Below are 14,448 nucleotides of genomic sequence, written 5' to 3'. Positions count from 1 at the left end.
CCAAAACCGGCCTCTGTCCTGTGGTCACCTCCCAGGTCCCCTGAACCGGCCCTTGGCCCACGACCACCTCCCAGGCCACCAAAGCCGGCCTCTATCCTGTGGCCTCCTCCCAGGCCTCCTGACCCGGTCCCTGTCCTGTGGCCTCCTCCCAGGGCTTCTGACCCTGTTCCCGTCCTGTGGCCTCTTCCCAGGCCCCCTGACCCAGTCCCTGTCCTGTGGCCTCTTCCCAGACCTCCTGACCCAGTCCCAGTCCCGTGGCCTCTTCCCAGGCCCCCTGACCCAGTCCCTGTCCTGTGGCCTCCACCCAGGCCTCCTGACCCTGTTCCCGTCCTGAGGCCTCCCCCCTGGCCTCCTGACCCAGTTCCTGTCCAGTGGCCTCCTCCCAGGTCCCCCAAACCTGTCCTTGCCCTGTGGCCAGCTCCCAGGCCTCCTGCACCTACCCTTGCCTGGTGGCCAGCTCCCAGACCATCGAAACCTGTCCCTGCCCGGTCAATACCTCCCTGGCCCCCTAACCCTGTCCCTTTGTGCCCCCAGGGACTGCCTAATGGGCCCCGTGGACTGTCTCATCTCCATTTGTGCCCTCGTGGACTGTCTCATTTCCCCCCTGGACTTCCTGTCTGCCCCTTGCACCTCCATGACCTGCCTGTCTTGCCCTCTGTGCCCCCCGGACTTCCTGCCTGCCCATTGTGCCCCCCTGGTCTGTCTGTCTGCCCATGTGCCCACTTGGACTGTCTGTTTGCCCCTGGTGCCCTCATGTTGTTTTTGTGGGTTTTTGTCTTTTGTTTTTTGTCTTCTAGGATCGTCTGGAAGCCGATCCTTTGAGGGGGGGCTCTGTTATGTATACCCTGTCTTGTTTCACTGTTGCCCTTTTGTTTGCCATTTTTGTCACTTTTGCATTTCTTAGTTTTCACTTTAGTCCCTTATGTAACTCCATAGTCCCCTTGTTAGCGTTCGTGTTTTCTGTCATTGTTTTCACCTGCCCTCATTAGTTTGCCTTTTGCTTCTGTTAATCACCTTGTTATCTTGTTTGAGTTCTGTTCGTTCATTGGCCCCTTTTTCCCATGTTTATGTATTTATACCGTTTCTTTGTTCAGTCCTTGTCTATCGTTGTTTGATGTCAGCCTGGTGTGTGTTTCCTTCCCGAGTCCTCTGTTTGTTTACATCGGGTTTAGTTAGCAGTTTTTTATGTTTGATTTCCCCATTATGGGTTGTTCCTTTGTGTTTACCTGTTTTGTTAATTAAATAGTTTAAACTGCGTTTGGATCCGCATCTCCTCGTCTGCCTCATTGCTCAAGCGTTACACCAGGCTACATTACTGAGCTTTAACCATTTCCTGTCTTGACTACCTGTGTTTGACTTGGCTTTGGATATTTACTGTTTATGTCTGTTTGCTGCCTGCTAACTGTTGTGTTTGCCTGGATTACTGACATTGTTGTTTGCTGCCTGTCCTGAACCTCTGCCTGTCTCACTACATTTCTGCCCTGCCTCTGATATTACTGTTTGCCTGGATTATTTGACCTACGCCTGTCTGTACTTGAGTTTGTTGTGTTCAATAAACCGCACATGGATCCCACTCAACCTGAGTCCTTGTTACAGAATACTTGGCCTCTTACTGATCCAGCGGTCTTCATGCGTGTGTCCAACGAACTCTCTGCACAAGCAAACTTAATGCATCTCACCAACAACTATTTTGTCTCACTTCGGTAACTGAGAAATTGGTGAAATCCATTCAGAGTCTCCATCAGCCCGCAACTGAGCCCATTTCCACAGCTCTTCACGCAAATCAGGTACCTATCGCTATGCCTCACAGTTCTGTGACTACCAATCCACATCTAGCCTTTCCAGAAAAATTTGACAGAACCCCAACTAAATGGAAGGGCTTTCTCATGCAATGTTATCTGTTTCTGTCACAACAACTTTGTGTGTTCTCTGCTCACAGGAAAAGCCCTAGATTGGGGAACCACTGTCTGGGCTAATCAAGGGTTTATCCACACCACTTTCAATAACTTCATTCAGCATCTAAAGGAGATTTTTGAACTTCCTGAGGGTGGAAGGAGTGCAGGTGAACAACTGCTTATGCTTCGCCAGGGAAGTAATACTGCAGCTGATTTTGCTCTGTCTTTCCGCACCTTCGCGGCACAAACTGTTTGGTGGAAGACACTTTAAAACTGCTGTTTCGGCAAGGATTAAACACTGATGTGCAATCAGAGCTGGCCTGCCATGATGAAGGTAGAACCCTGGATCAATTCATTGACCTTGCTATTCGTATTGACACAGGGGCGAAAATTTCATCAAAATGATGGGGGGCAATAAACATAACAATTCTCAAGAGCAATTTTTGAAGGGGACACCAAGGGGTTTTTTGTTGTTTCCCCATTTGCATTTGTATTATTTTATTTCTTAAACAATTATTTTAAGAATTTGTCATTCTATTATTTACAATACACATATTTTAATGATATTATGGGGGGTCCTGACCTGACCTGACTTGACTGTTCTATCAGCCCTCTCAGTCAAAGGAATCAACCTAGTGATTATGCTGAACCTATGCAAATAGTTTGAACGCAATAGCAGGGTAAGTTTGTTGATTTCCTTCATCCAAACTACCGATTGCTTTGAAGTCCCTGTAGAACTAACATCGCTGTCTGATACTATTACCACGATAGCCTTGTTAGATTCAGGGGCAGCGGGCAACTTTGATGCAGATTTAGCCCCACATTATAACATACTACTAAGTCCCTGCAACTCTCCTTTGGCAGTGGCAGCACTAGATGGGCCCCTCTGGGGAACTGCCAAGTACTGTACACTATGACAGATCTCACTCTGCAAGTTGGAGCTTAACACACAGAAACTACTCACCTCTTCTTCATCACTGAGTCATTCTTGGATTACCCTGGCTACAGGAACATAACCCGCAATTTCATGGCGCGAGCAACAAATCATGCGATGGGACTCCAACTGCTCTTCCAAGTGTCTAAAGACTATCAACCCCATGCCTGTGAGAACCACGAAGATGACTAATGAGTCCAACAAAACTCCACCGGTACCTTCTGAGTATGCTGATTTAATTGAAGCCTTTTGCAAAACCAAAGCCTCACAACTACCGCCGCACCGACCTAGTGACTGTGCCATTGATCTGATACCACGACCCCTAGAGGCAGAATCTTCCCCCCCGTCAGAACCTGAGGCCAAAGCAATGAAATCGTACATTGAAGAGAAACTGGGCAAGGGTTTCACCCGTCCATTCACTTCACCAGCGGCAGCAGGCTGCTTCTTCGTGGGCAAAAAGATGTGGTTCTTTGTCCCTGTATCGATTATTGTGGTCTGAACGATATAACTGTTAAATTCAGATATCCATTGCCTTTGGTTCCTGCAGCGTTGGAACAACTTAAATCTGCTAAGTTTTTTACCAAGCTGGATCTTTTCTCCACTTACAAACTCATTTGCATTCGAGAAGGGGATGAACGGAAAACCACATTCTCCATCAGCAGCAGGCACTACGAATATCTTGTGATGTAGTTCGGCTTGTCCAATAGTCTGTCTGTGTTCCAATCATTCATAAACAACATATTCAGGAGACATGTTGAACCAGTGCTTGATTGTATATATCGATGAAATCTTGGTTTATACACCTTGGCGGAACACATCAAGCAGGTCCGGGCTGTTCTTAAACATCTCATGGAACACAAACTTTACACCAAAGAAGTTAGGTAAATTCCACCAAACATCCATCTCCTTCCTTGGTTATATCATCAATCCAGAAGGAGTGTCTATGGATGAGGGCAAGGTACGGCCAATTCTAAACTGGCCTCAACCCGCTATGGTCAAGGAACTCCAAGGATTCCTAGGTTTTGCCAACTTCTACAGAAGATTCATCTGTCGCTGCCCAACTCACTGTCATGGTAAAGGGAGGAAACACCAAGTGAGGCTGTGTGATGTGATACATATTTGGGTGATTGAGACCTCCGGTGGCCGATAGGGGAATCTTCACCGCCATTCGTGACAGAGCACCAACGTTCAACGTTCAAAACACTGATTGGTTGATAATTACCACATTCCAGTTTTTCTTTCCCCTCCTTTGGTATGACAGATAATCACTTCTCTCCATGAGAGTAAAATTTCCCTTTTTAGTACTACCTGTTGCATTAATTGAGTTTAATCTTAACACAGCTACTTTTAGTTCATCCATTGTAATTTCAGCAAATAAAGTTTGATTTTGTTCCTCTAATACCGGAGGTAAGTCCAATGCGGCTAGGAATGAGTCAATCAGCAGATCATTATTACATGTGGTTTGAGAGTAAAGAACTCTATAAAAATCTTCAAAATGATGGTCTATTTTACATTGCACCTCCCCTGTTTGAAGGTTCCTAATTTAATTAATGGCTCTGTAAACTTGTTGCTTTCTTTGTATGATAACATTTTTAATGACCCCCCACCTCATAGTACCATTGTTTTAAGGCCAGGAGTCTCTTTGTATTACTTGTGTATATTTCATCAATCTCTTTGTGTATATGTCATCAACCTCGGAGGCTTGATTAGCCTAATACGGGACCGGGTGTGTATGATCACGACCCGGCCCCGCCCTCCGCCCTGCCACAGTATGTTGAATGCGTGATTCTGATTGGTTGACAGACGTTCTAAGGTGTGAAATAAAGTAGTTCTAGATCTTGATCATGTTCCATATCACTTTGCCAAATTATTTCAGTTATTTCAATGATCCCTACTTGCTACCACAGCAAAATAATCAGTTAAAACAAACACATTGGTTAAAAACATGGGATAAAAATGTCAATAATATTCCACATTTGTTTTGGTTGAAAAGCGGCCTTGCGCTCCTTCTCTCTCTCTCTTTTGCTCTCGTCTCAACCACACTCACACACAGTGATAAACATACAGTACATAAGGGCACGCACACACTCATAGAGACTCGAGTCGCTACCAACAAACAGAATCGCAACCCCGCCACTTCATCAATATAACAGTTTCTAAATTATATTAAATTACTTTTAATACGAGCAAGTGTTTCATTGTATTTTGCACTAATAAGTCTCACTGGAAAGCACCCTCACGCTCCCCCTCCCCCTCTCTCAACAACAATCTCACACACGGACACCCACTTTTTTTTTTCACACATATGACTTGCTAGCCTGACACATAGCGATGTCAACGGACCAGTGCAACTTATTAAAACAGTTTTGTAGCAATCAGAAAGCTAGCTACAAGAATGGCATCACTGAGAAGTGTACTAAAACATATTGGCGATTTGAAGTGATGTTTCTGCTTATGAGAGCCGAAAACAGGTAATCCATCATGCAATCTCTGTTTTCTTTCATTCTTTCTGTTGCTTTCGCTCATGCGCACATTCGCACACTCACACATTCACACAAACAGGCATGCACAAATGCAGCGCTAGCATAACAGTACTCTGTTGCCAGTTCTAAAGTGACGTCTTCGAATTAGCAACGGAGGCTCGGCTGTATCAAAACATGACGCTGAAAAAAAAGTAGCTCCACTCATAAGACCCAAAGGGTGTGCATTATTTTTCAATAATTCAATGATCCCTCAACAAGTATTCCTTACTCAGAATTGCAACATAAGAAGAGGAAATTAGGATAATTCTGATGGCAGCATCTCTCCATTATCACTCAGATTACTACCATACACTACAGCTGAGTAAAAATAACAGTGTCAGCATCACTATTCACCACGATTTGCAGGTACATACAAGTTGAAGTCAGAAGTTTACATGCACTTCGGTTGAATTCATTAAAACTCTTTTTTTTCAGATTAACAATTTGTATTGATTCTCATACAGAAAACAAATCATATATACACAGAATCAATCTTAACCCCCACTATTACCCCTCCCAATCTCCAACCCAACCCTGGCCCCAACAACATCCCACACAAGACACACACACACACACACACAAATAAATAAAATAAAAATAAATAAACAAATAAAAAATATAATAAAAATAATCACCCACCCATAAATTATATATACCCGCCACATTACTCCATGAACCCATTGTACTTCCCCATTCTACTAAAAGACCCCTCCTCAAAGGTCGCCACCTTTCCCATCTCTGAGCACCTCTTCTGAAATGAGGGTACCCAGCTGACCTCCAGCCCCTTAAAATTATCTGTCTGGTGATCATGACACTGGTTAAGACCCAACTCTTCATGTGTCTGTTTTCAATGTCGATGACCGCCCCATTGCCCAAAATACAGAGTCTGGAGCAAAAGGATTCCCAAGTGCCTAATACATTGCACACCAGACTCTGAACCTTTTACCAAAACTCCTGTATCTCAACACCCCCAAAATACATGCATTATGTCTCCATTTTCTGTTTGGCATCGCCAACAGGTGGGTGTGTCTTTAAGACCAAGCCTATACAATCTAGAGGGGGTCCAATAGAACCAATGTAAAATCTTGAATTGCATATGGCGGACCCTTGCGTCTCTAGATGCAGTCTTGATGTCTTTTAGAATCCCTCCTATAATTCCAGGTATAAATCTTTCTCCCATAAACTCTTGAGAGTGGCTGAGGTACCATCTAATGCTATTCACCCCCCTAAATAGTACAGAGCAAGTGGTGCAGCTGTAGATACCTAAAAATCTGAGATCTGGGGATCCAAAAATGTTGAACCAAATTTTTAAAAGGACCTCAACACACTTCTCTCATATAGGACACCAAGTGTCACAATCCACTCTGACCAGCAGAAAGGTGGCTTATTAAATCGTAGTTTAGGGTTCAGATATTAGCTCGAGGCAACATTTAGATAAATATCCGAAATAAACAATCTATCCACTTTTTTCCATACCGAGTGCAAATGTGAGATAACGGGGTGTAACTTAACTTCTCCGGTTAGATTGATAAAAAGGTTTTGCAATGGCAAAATTGGGGCAAAAACTTCCTGTTCATTACAAAATCAGGGAGGGGCTCATTCAGGTGGAATCGACCAATGAGCCAAATGTCTGAGACCGAATACATAATAATAATAAAACAAAATCTTGGGTAGGCCTAGCCTACCTGTGTCAATCGCCTATGCAGTTTAATGAAATGTAACCTGGGATGTTTCCCATTCCAAATGAAAGACTTCACTATGCTCTCAAATTGCTTGAAATAAGAAGGGGGACATCTACAGGGAGTGGCTGTAGCAGGTAGTTGAATTTTGGAATACAATTCATTTTAATAACATTAACCTTCACAATCATCGATAAATACAATGGAGCCCACCTGCCCACATCACTCAATTTTTTTTTTATTAAAGGGTAAAAATGAACTAATCAGACAAATTTGCTGGGAATAAAATACCCAAATAATTAATGCCTTGTTTGGGCCACTGGAAGACGCCTGGCTGAAAAGACAAAAGCTTCAGATTTAGACCAATTGACTCTTAGAAAAGGAATTCATAATTCTGTGGATGGCCACACCTCTCGCCACCACCCCTGGTAAAGCATCCTCCTTTCTTATCGCGTCTACTAATAGTTCCAAAAAACCATTAATAACCATTAAAAGCATAAACCACACCAAAAATATAATGGGGAAAGAGGGCAACCCTGCCAGTTGCCCCTATCCACAGTAAAATATTCTGAAATTAATCCATTTGTTTGTACCGCTGCTAATGTAACTTAATCCATCCAATAAATCAGAAGAGCTGGGCCCCAAATAAACCCCACCTGATCTATATGTATAAGAAAGGTCATAACTTTATTAACCGATTAGCCAAAATTTTTGACAAGATTTGAACGTCTAGCTGGATCAGGGAAATTGGATGGTAACTCTTACACTTGCTTGGATCTTTGTCCTTTTTAAGAATGAGACTGATCCAAGCTTCTGTCATGGTTGGCGGAAGCTTTCCATTCTTTGATGATTCTAACAGAAGTGGAGCCAGTGCTGTAGCATAAGATCTAAAAAAATTCAGCGGCAAACCCATCTGGCCCCCGGAGCCTTGGCTATAGGCAAGGCCTTAATTACCTCGTCAAGCTCTTTCAAGGTTATCTAAGAACCAAGAGAAATGTTTTGCTCAGTCGTCAATTTAGGGAGTTCTAGAAGTTTCTAATATCTTCATCAGTAGACGAAGACGTGGAAAAATAAAGATCAAGACAGAACTCTTTAAAATCCTTATTAATATCAATGGCTGAGGTAAATATTTCACATTTCACATTCTTAAATAATGTAGTGATCCTAACTGATCTAACTCAGGGAATGTATTCTAAGATTAAATGTCAGGAATTGTGAAAAACTGAGTTTAAATGTATTTGGCTAAAGTGTATGTAAACTTCTGATTTCAAATGTAATGTATGCTCAGTCGCTCTGACTTCCACACACACTCACCCACACGCAGGGTTGGGAGGGTTACTTTTGAAATGTATTCCAATAAAGAATACAGAATACATGCCGTAAAATATAATTTTCAAGGTCAGTAACATATTCTAAATACTTTGGATTATTTGTTCAGCACTGGCAGATTTTTCTCACTTGTTTAGCTATAAAAACTCTGCCAGTACAGTAAGACAAAATACACGTTAAAAATAAATTATCTGAAAAACTGAAATATTATATGCAGTGTTGTTTCTAAAACAAGATAAATCAAATTGATCTTGTATTAAGGAGTTTTAGATATTTTTACAGGAAAACAATACAAAAATTATTATCATGAATATGATTTTTTTCCCTATATATTGTAAGTCTTACTAGAAAAAAAGAAATTATGATCCAACATGAATTTTCTTGATAAAAAATGTATTTACATGTATTCTATTAATATGCAGGGTACATTTAAAATGCTGACCATCTCATTTGTATATGCGTGTGCTGTGTGATTAGAGAGTAACTACTCAGTCTGCGTGCAGGTGCAGGAGGATGCTCTCTGCTCTCCCTGACCTTTATTATACTTTCATGTTTTGTGAAGCTAATGGTTTGTTAATTTTCTCATGTATGAGAAGAGCGTGCAGCCTGTGTATCTGACATTAAATATGTGGAATACAGACTTTTGCTGTTTGGCTCTGTGATTTGTCGGAATAAACCATTGATCTCAGGGGAAAAGCGTTACAGTATCTGGTAACATGTGCATGTAAAATGTCTAGAAATAGCATTTTATCTTAGCGTAAAGCTGACAATTTACATAAGGTTTATTTCTATTTCTTCTGCCCCAAACTTACTTCAAACTTACTTCTCTGTCTGCTCGTATGAATGTAACACATCATAAGAAAGTGTTTCACCGCTGTTCAAATGCACTTTAGATCGCATCATTTATATGTATAGATGTTTTCCATCTGAAAAGACTACATATTAAATGAAACAAATGACAATAAAATACAAAGTAATCTCTTCAGTTATCAAAATACATTTTGAATGTAACTGTATTCTAATTTCCAATTATTTAAATTGTAACTGTAGTGGAATACAGTTACTTATATTTGGTATTTTAAATACGTAATCCTGTTACATGTATTTCGTTACTCCCCAACCCTGCCCACATGTGTCATTGTTACTCCAGTATCTTGTTAGAATCAGTCCAATCCTTCGCTACTAGTTCTAAACGGACTCTTTTAAATTAATAGCAGTAACTTTGCTGCATCTTTCAAACTAGCAATGGCAGATCCTGATCCGTGGTGTAAGAAACTAATCCCACACAAAAGAGGGTTTTTAGATGCTCTCTTTTTTTTTAATTATTTATTTGTCAGTTGAACTGTTGTATAAAAGCAATACGTCACGAGCAAGAGTGCTGTTATGGCCCTATATCAGCACAGCTGTGATTTTTCCACATGTGATCACAGCCGTGATGATGTAGTGACAAAACAGCATGAGCTTCAACGGTTCAACTGACAAATAAATCATTTGTTTTAATATTAGCTACAGGTATGGTCATTGTACACTCTTTTGTGGCCATAAAAAATTGAAATATTTATAACTTTTACATGGGCATGAAGCTATGTTTACACTCACGTTTTTACATATGGGTCAGAGAAGCCATTGACATCCATGGCTGCCAGGTGGGCACAGCGGCGGACCCCCACACACAGGCCACCCTTGGCTCGTTCTTTAGCTTCCAGCTGGCCTTCCCCATCTGGCATCTGTGATGGGGGCAGAAACTGCAGAGACAGTAGCAGACGACCACGCTCTTCTAGATTGCGCTGCTGCTCGCTCTCCCACTGCGCACATAAACAAAGATTCTACAATAACACAATATTTTAAAAAAAGTTTAATTTAATATTGTTCTCACTATGCTGAACTCCATAAGAAAAAAATCATAATGCAAGGCAGCCTTATTGCAACATTTTAAAAAAAATTTGGTTAATGTGTTGAAACCAAAAATGTGGCTTATTTTTTTAAGAAATTCAGCAAAATTTCTCCCTTGATTACCTACAAATTAGTTACCCTTCATCTATTGTATGAATAGATTTTTACAGTTGTGTATGTGCTTGGTCCTCTTCTCTTTTCAATACACACAGCATCGCTAAGACCTATCATCTAGACACATTAATTGTCCTACCACTGTTATGCCAATGACAAGTAGCCTGATGGCACCACAGTGCCTGCACTCATCTCAGCTTGGATGAAAGAACACCAACTCAATTCAACTTAACCAAACAAAGACAGAACTCCTTGTCATCCCAGCAAACCCTGTAATTTGACACAACATAATTGTTCAGATAGACTTAACACTTATGCCATTCATTTCAGTGAGAAACATGGGTGTTTGACATTCTGCTCAACTTCACAGACTATATCGTTATGACTGTCCAGTCATGCAGATTTGCGAACTATAATATCAGATTATCAGATCCTTCCTATCTAAGTATTTTGCCAGGCTCTTGTCATGTCTGGATGTGACTGCAGCAATGGTCTCTTGTTTGTCCTTCCAGCATGCACGATTAAACCTCTGCAAAAAAGCCTCTGGATATGCACCCTCCTGGCTTCACTCACTTGAAATCTATGTTCCAAAGTGACTTCCAAAATGAGGAAAATAAACAATTCATCATACAAAAGCCAACAATATCCACAGTTTTGCACTGCCAAATTGTAATCATAGCTGTAGTAGTACAGAAGTTAGAGCAGAAGAAAGTCAGAAGAAAGAAAAAGACACAGATATAAAAAAAAAAAAAAAGTATTAAGTTCATTCACTTTTCTGCATGTTTGGAAGATCGCACAATACACAGGTGAGGAAGCTCCTGGATTGTGATGAAAAGTTAAAATTTTCCTCAGAAGATGAGTGGGACTTTTGGACGATTAAGTCATTTAGTTTTACTTACATTAGTTGACATGCTATTTTATATAAACATGTACATATTTTACTAGTGGGACTGTTTCCAGACTTGCCAACCAGGAATCAGAGTACTGAAATTTGAAATAAGACTCCTAATAAGAAAGTTTTAGTTACATTTAAATGTTGTTTAGCTAAATCAGGCATTTAAATTGTATGCTATATGATATAAATATGATGTGTAATATGGTATAAAAATAATATGAATGTTTAGAATATATTTTAACTAGTGTTTATGCTGCCTCATAATCATCAACAAAGCTTGAGATTGCAAATATCTGTTCAGGTTAAATGAGTAAAATGCACTTTATTATGCCCATATTAGAAAATCATATTATAATGATTTCTGAAGGATCATGTGACACTGAAGACTGCAGTAATGATGCTGAAAATTCAGCTTTGATCACAAACAGCATTTTATAATATATTCAAATAGAAAACTGTTCTTTTAAATTGTAAAAAGAGTTCACACAATGTTTTTACTGTATTTTGGATCAAATAAATGTAGTCTTGGTGAGCAGAAGAGAATTCTTTTAAATGGAAGTGTAGGTCTAAAATGTTTAAGTAAAGTCTTTATGTAAAGAAAATGTATAGTCAGATTACTTTTTTTAACTTAAAACTTGATTTTGATCATTAAGTCTCCTCACATTCATTCTCTTTCTGTCACATTCCTCATTGATAAGCCCAGGGGAGGGGTCTTTGTCTCCTATGGTATGAATTACAATCCATATTCATGATAGTTCACGCCTCCTCGCATATGACCTTTCTAACACTAAAAGTGTTTTACAAAAGTTGAAGTACTACATTGTTTTGTATGAATAAATGATCAGGATCACATCATTTTGTAGCAAAAATGCTAGGCTACAAGATCCAGTTCGCAAAAGTCTTGTGGACAAATGTTTGTGTTATATGGCTTTATTTCAATGACTTCAAAATTTTAGTTTTTTCAAAAATCACGCATAAATGTTATTTTCTCATAAATACAAACATGTACACACATGTTGCTCACATATTATTGTAGCCCAGTTTGTGCTGAATACAGTGTTATCAGACTTTAGCCATTAATAGGTTTTTAAGCAACTGAAAAAAGCACAAATGTCAAGGCAGGTCAAAACTTCTCCAGGGCCCAAAACACCCTCAGACCCAGACGGTTAAGGCATAGTCAGGGGCGTTTACTTTTTGCATCGATCGCCTCAGCACATTACCGTATGAATAGCGCCCTCTGCCCGTGGGTGTGATCACATTAGGGATAATTAGCTGAGCCAGGAGAAATTGTTCATTGCTTTGTTTCATACCGATTACATATTTGTTTTAAATTTGAATTGTGTTATTTAAAAGTAGACATTTTAAGCTTTCTTTAGACATATGTTTCATGTTTGTGTGATAAGTGTTCGCGGAGTTTCAGTTCATTTTTGTGACGTGTTTCAGAAATATGCTAGACGAGACAGAGATGTCTGAAAGCGCAACCTTTTTATTTTCTTTATTTTACAAAAGCACAAGGATTTGTTGTTATTATGAGTGTATTCAAATAAATGTATACCCTTTATAGTCTCTAATGATGTCTTAAACTTATCTGTATGTACAAGTATTTTAAGTTGTTTCCGCTGTAATGACGAAAGATCAAGCAGGACGCACTAGCGCATCTGTCAACCCCAGAGGGTTAAATATATGTCTTGTGCTTGTAGCCTGATAAAGTGCTCATGGAAGAGATGTTTCTTTAGCTGTTTTTTTAATGTTGAGAATGGTAGTAGTTGGAAGTGCATTCCACCACTGAGGAACAGAGAATGTGAATGATCTAGAGAGCGACTCTGTGCCTTGTTGCAATGGAACCATCAGGTGCCGCTCATTCTTTGATCGCAGTGAGTGAGAGGGGACATAGACCTGAAGAAGTGAGTTGAAATATGAGTAAGCTGTTCTATCAGCTGTCCTGAAAGTCAAAGGCCAAAGTCAAAGCCTTGAATTTAATGTGGGCAGCTACATGTAGCTAGTGGAGTGAAATCAAGAGGGGAGTGCTGGAGACCCATTTGGTTAATTGAAGACCAGACATGCCGCAGAGTTCTGGACCAACTGCAATGGCTAAACCATCGGAGGCTGGCCAACAAAACATTGCAGTAGTAGTAGTATGGTCTAACTAATGCTTTACTCATCTGTTGATTACTATTAATTGAATGATCTTTATGTGGTGGTCTTTTTCAGAAAATATTGGTATTTGCAAATAATTTGATTAATTAATTAGCATATTATTTAATTAACTTGATTAAAATTGTTAATCGATCGACAGCACTAGTTACTGTAAATATAAGGCCTGATTGTTGCTAACCAATGAGCCAATAAATACTGGACTATTTGCATAATACTTATTTTTAATAACCAGATGACAAGATGGATGGGAGGCTGATCCTCTGTGTATCTTGACCAAGAACTCTACGAGTCATTTTCTGATTTCAAAAACTTCTGGAAGACTTGTGAGTGAAAAAAAAATAGGCCTAAAAGGTGTCTTGGTTCATTTATAATAATCTATAAAACAATTAAAGTAAGTAAATTCCTAATTGAGTCCATTCTATTGTGAGGACTGAAAGGCAAATCATAGTACATTATCATCAGGCCTAATATATCAGACTCTAAGAAGAGCAGTGTTGTGTGGTCAGGTCTCTCTGTGTTTCTGCCTCGAGGGTCTCCAATACAGGTTGTATTAACATCAATGCTGGTACACTGCTAAGATAATACCACACTACTTGAAAAAGAGGAATAAATCCATGCGCCTGGTGTAATTTGATAAGGTCATCAGAGGAAAATAGCTATACAGTCAAGACAATGTGATCGCAATCATTGACATTTGTAAGAATCTCCTCTGGAGATGAGACAGCAGGAGGTGAGATAAAGAGAGAAAAGAAAGCGATCATCAGGGAGGAGAAGAATAGAGAACAGAGGGACTATAAACAGCAGGCAGGAGACAAACACACAGTGAGTCATTTATGTCCATAGGCAATGCTGAGTGTACATTGCTGCATGTATTTATAGTGGTTTATGTTATTTTCAGCTGTATGTGAGTCTGTTTGTCTGTCTGTCTGCCTGTCTATCTATCTATATACAGAGGTGTAAATACGTACTCTAACAACAATTCAATGTATTTTTGTTATTAAATGATGCGGTGCATCAATACAGCTGAAAC

At 40.0% G+C, this 14,448-nt stretch overlaps 1 protein-coding gene across 1 annotated transcript in view; it reads right to left on the bottom strand.

Annotated features, from left to right (window-relative positions):
- Positions 1-14,448, bottom strand: part of LOC127627092 (double C2-like domain-containing protein alpha) — a 70,350-nt gene that overhangs the window by 17,853 nt on the left and 38,049 nt on the right. Inside the window, exon 8 of the mRNA XM_052103334.1 lies at positions 9,959-10,164. Within this exon, the coding sequence (XP_051959294.1) occupies positions 9,959-10,164 (206 nt within the window). The remainder of the gene's footprint in view (positions 1-9,958; positions 10,165-14,448) is intronic.

Source organism: Xyrauchen texanus, chromosome 33 (genome assembly GCF_025860055.1).
Source record: "Xyrauchen texanus isolate HMW12.3.18 chromosome 33, RBS_HiC_50CHRs, whole genome shotgun sequence".
NCBI classification, from domain to species: Eukaryota; Metazoa; Chordata; class Actinopteri; order Cypriniformes; family Catostomidae; genus Xyrauchen; species Xyrauchen texanus.
Note: the sequence above shows the minus strand (reverse complement) of the source record. Positions and strands in the feature narration are given on the sequence as shown.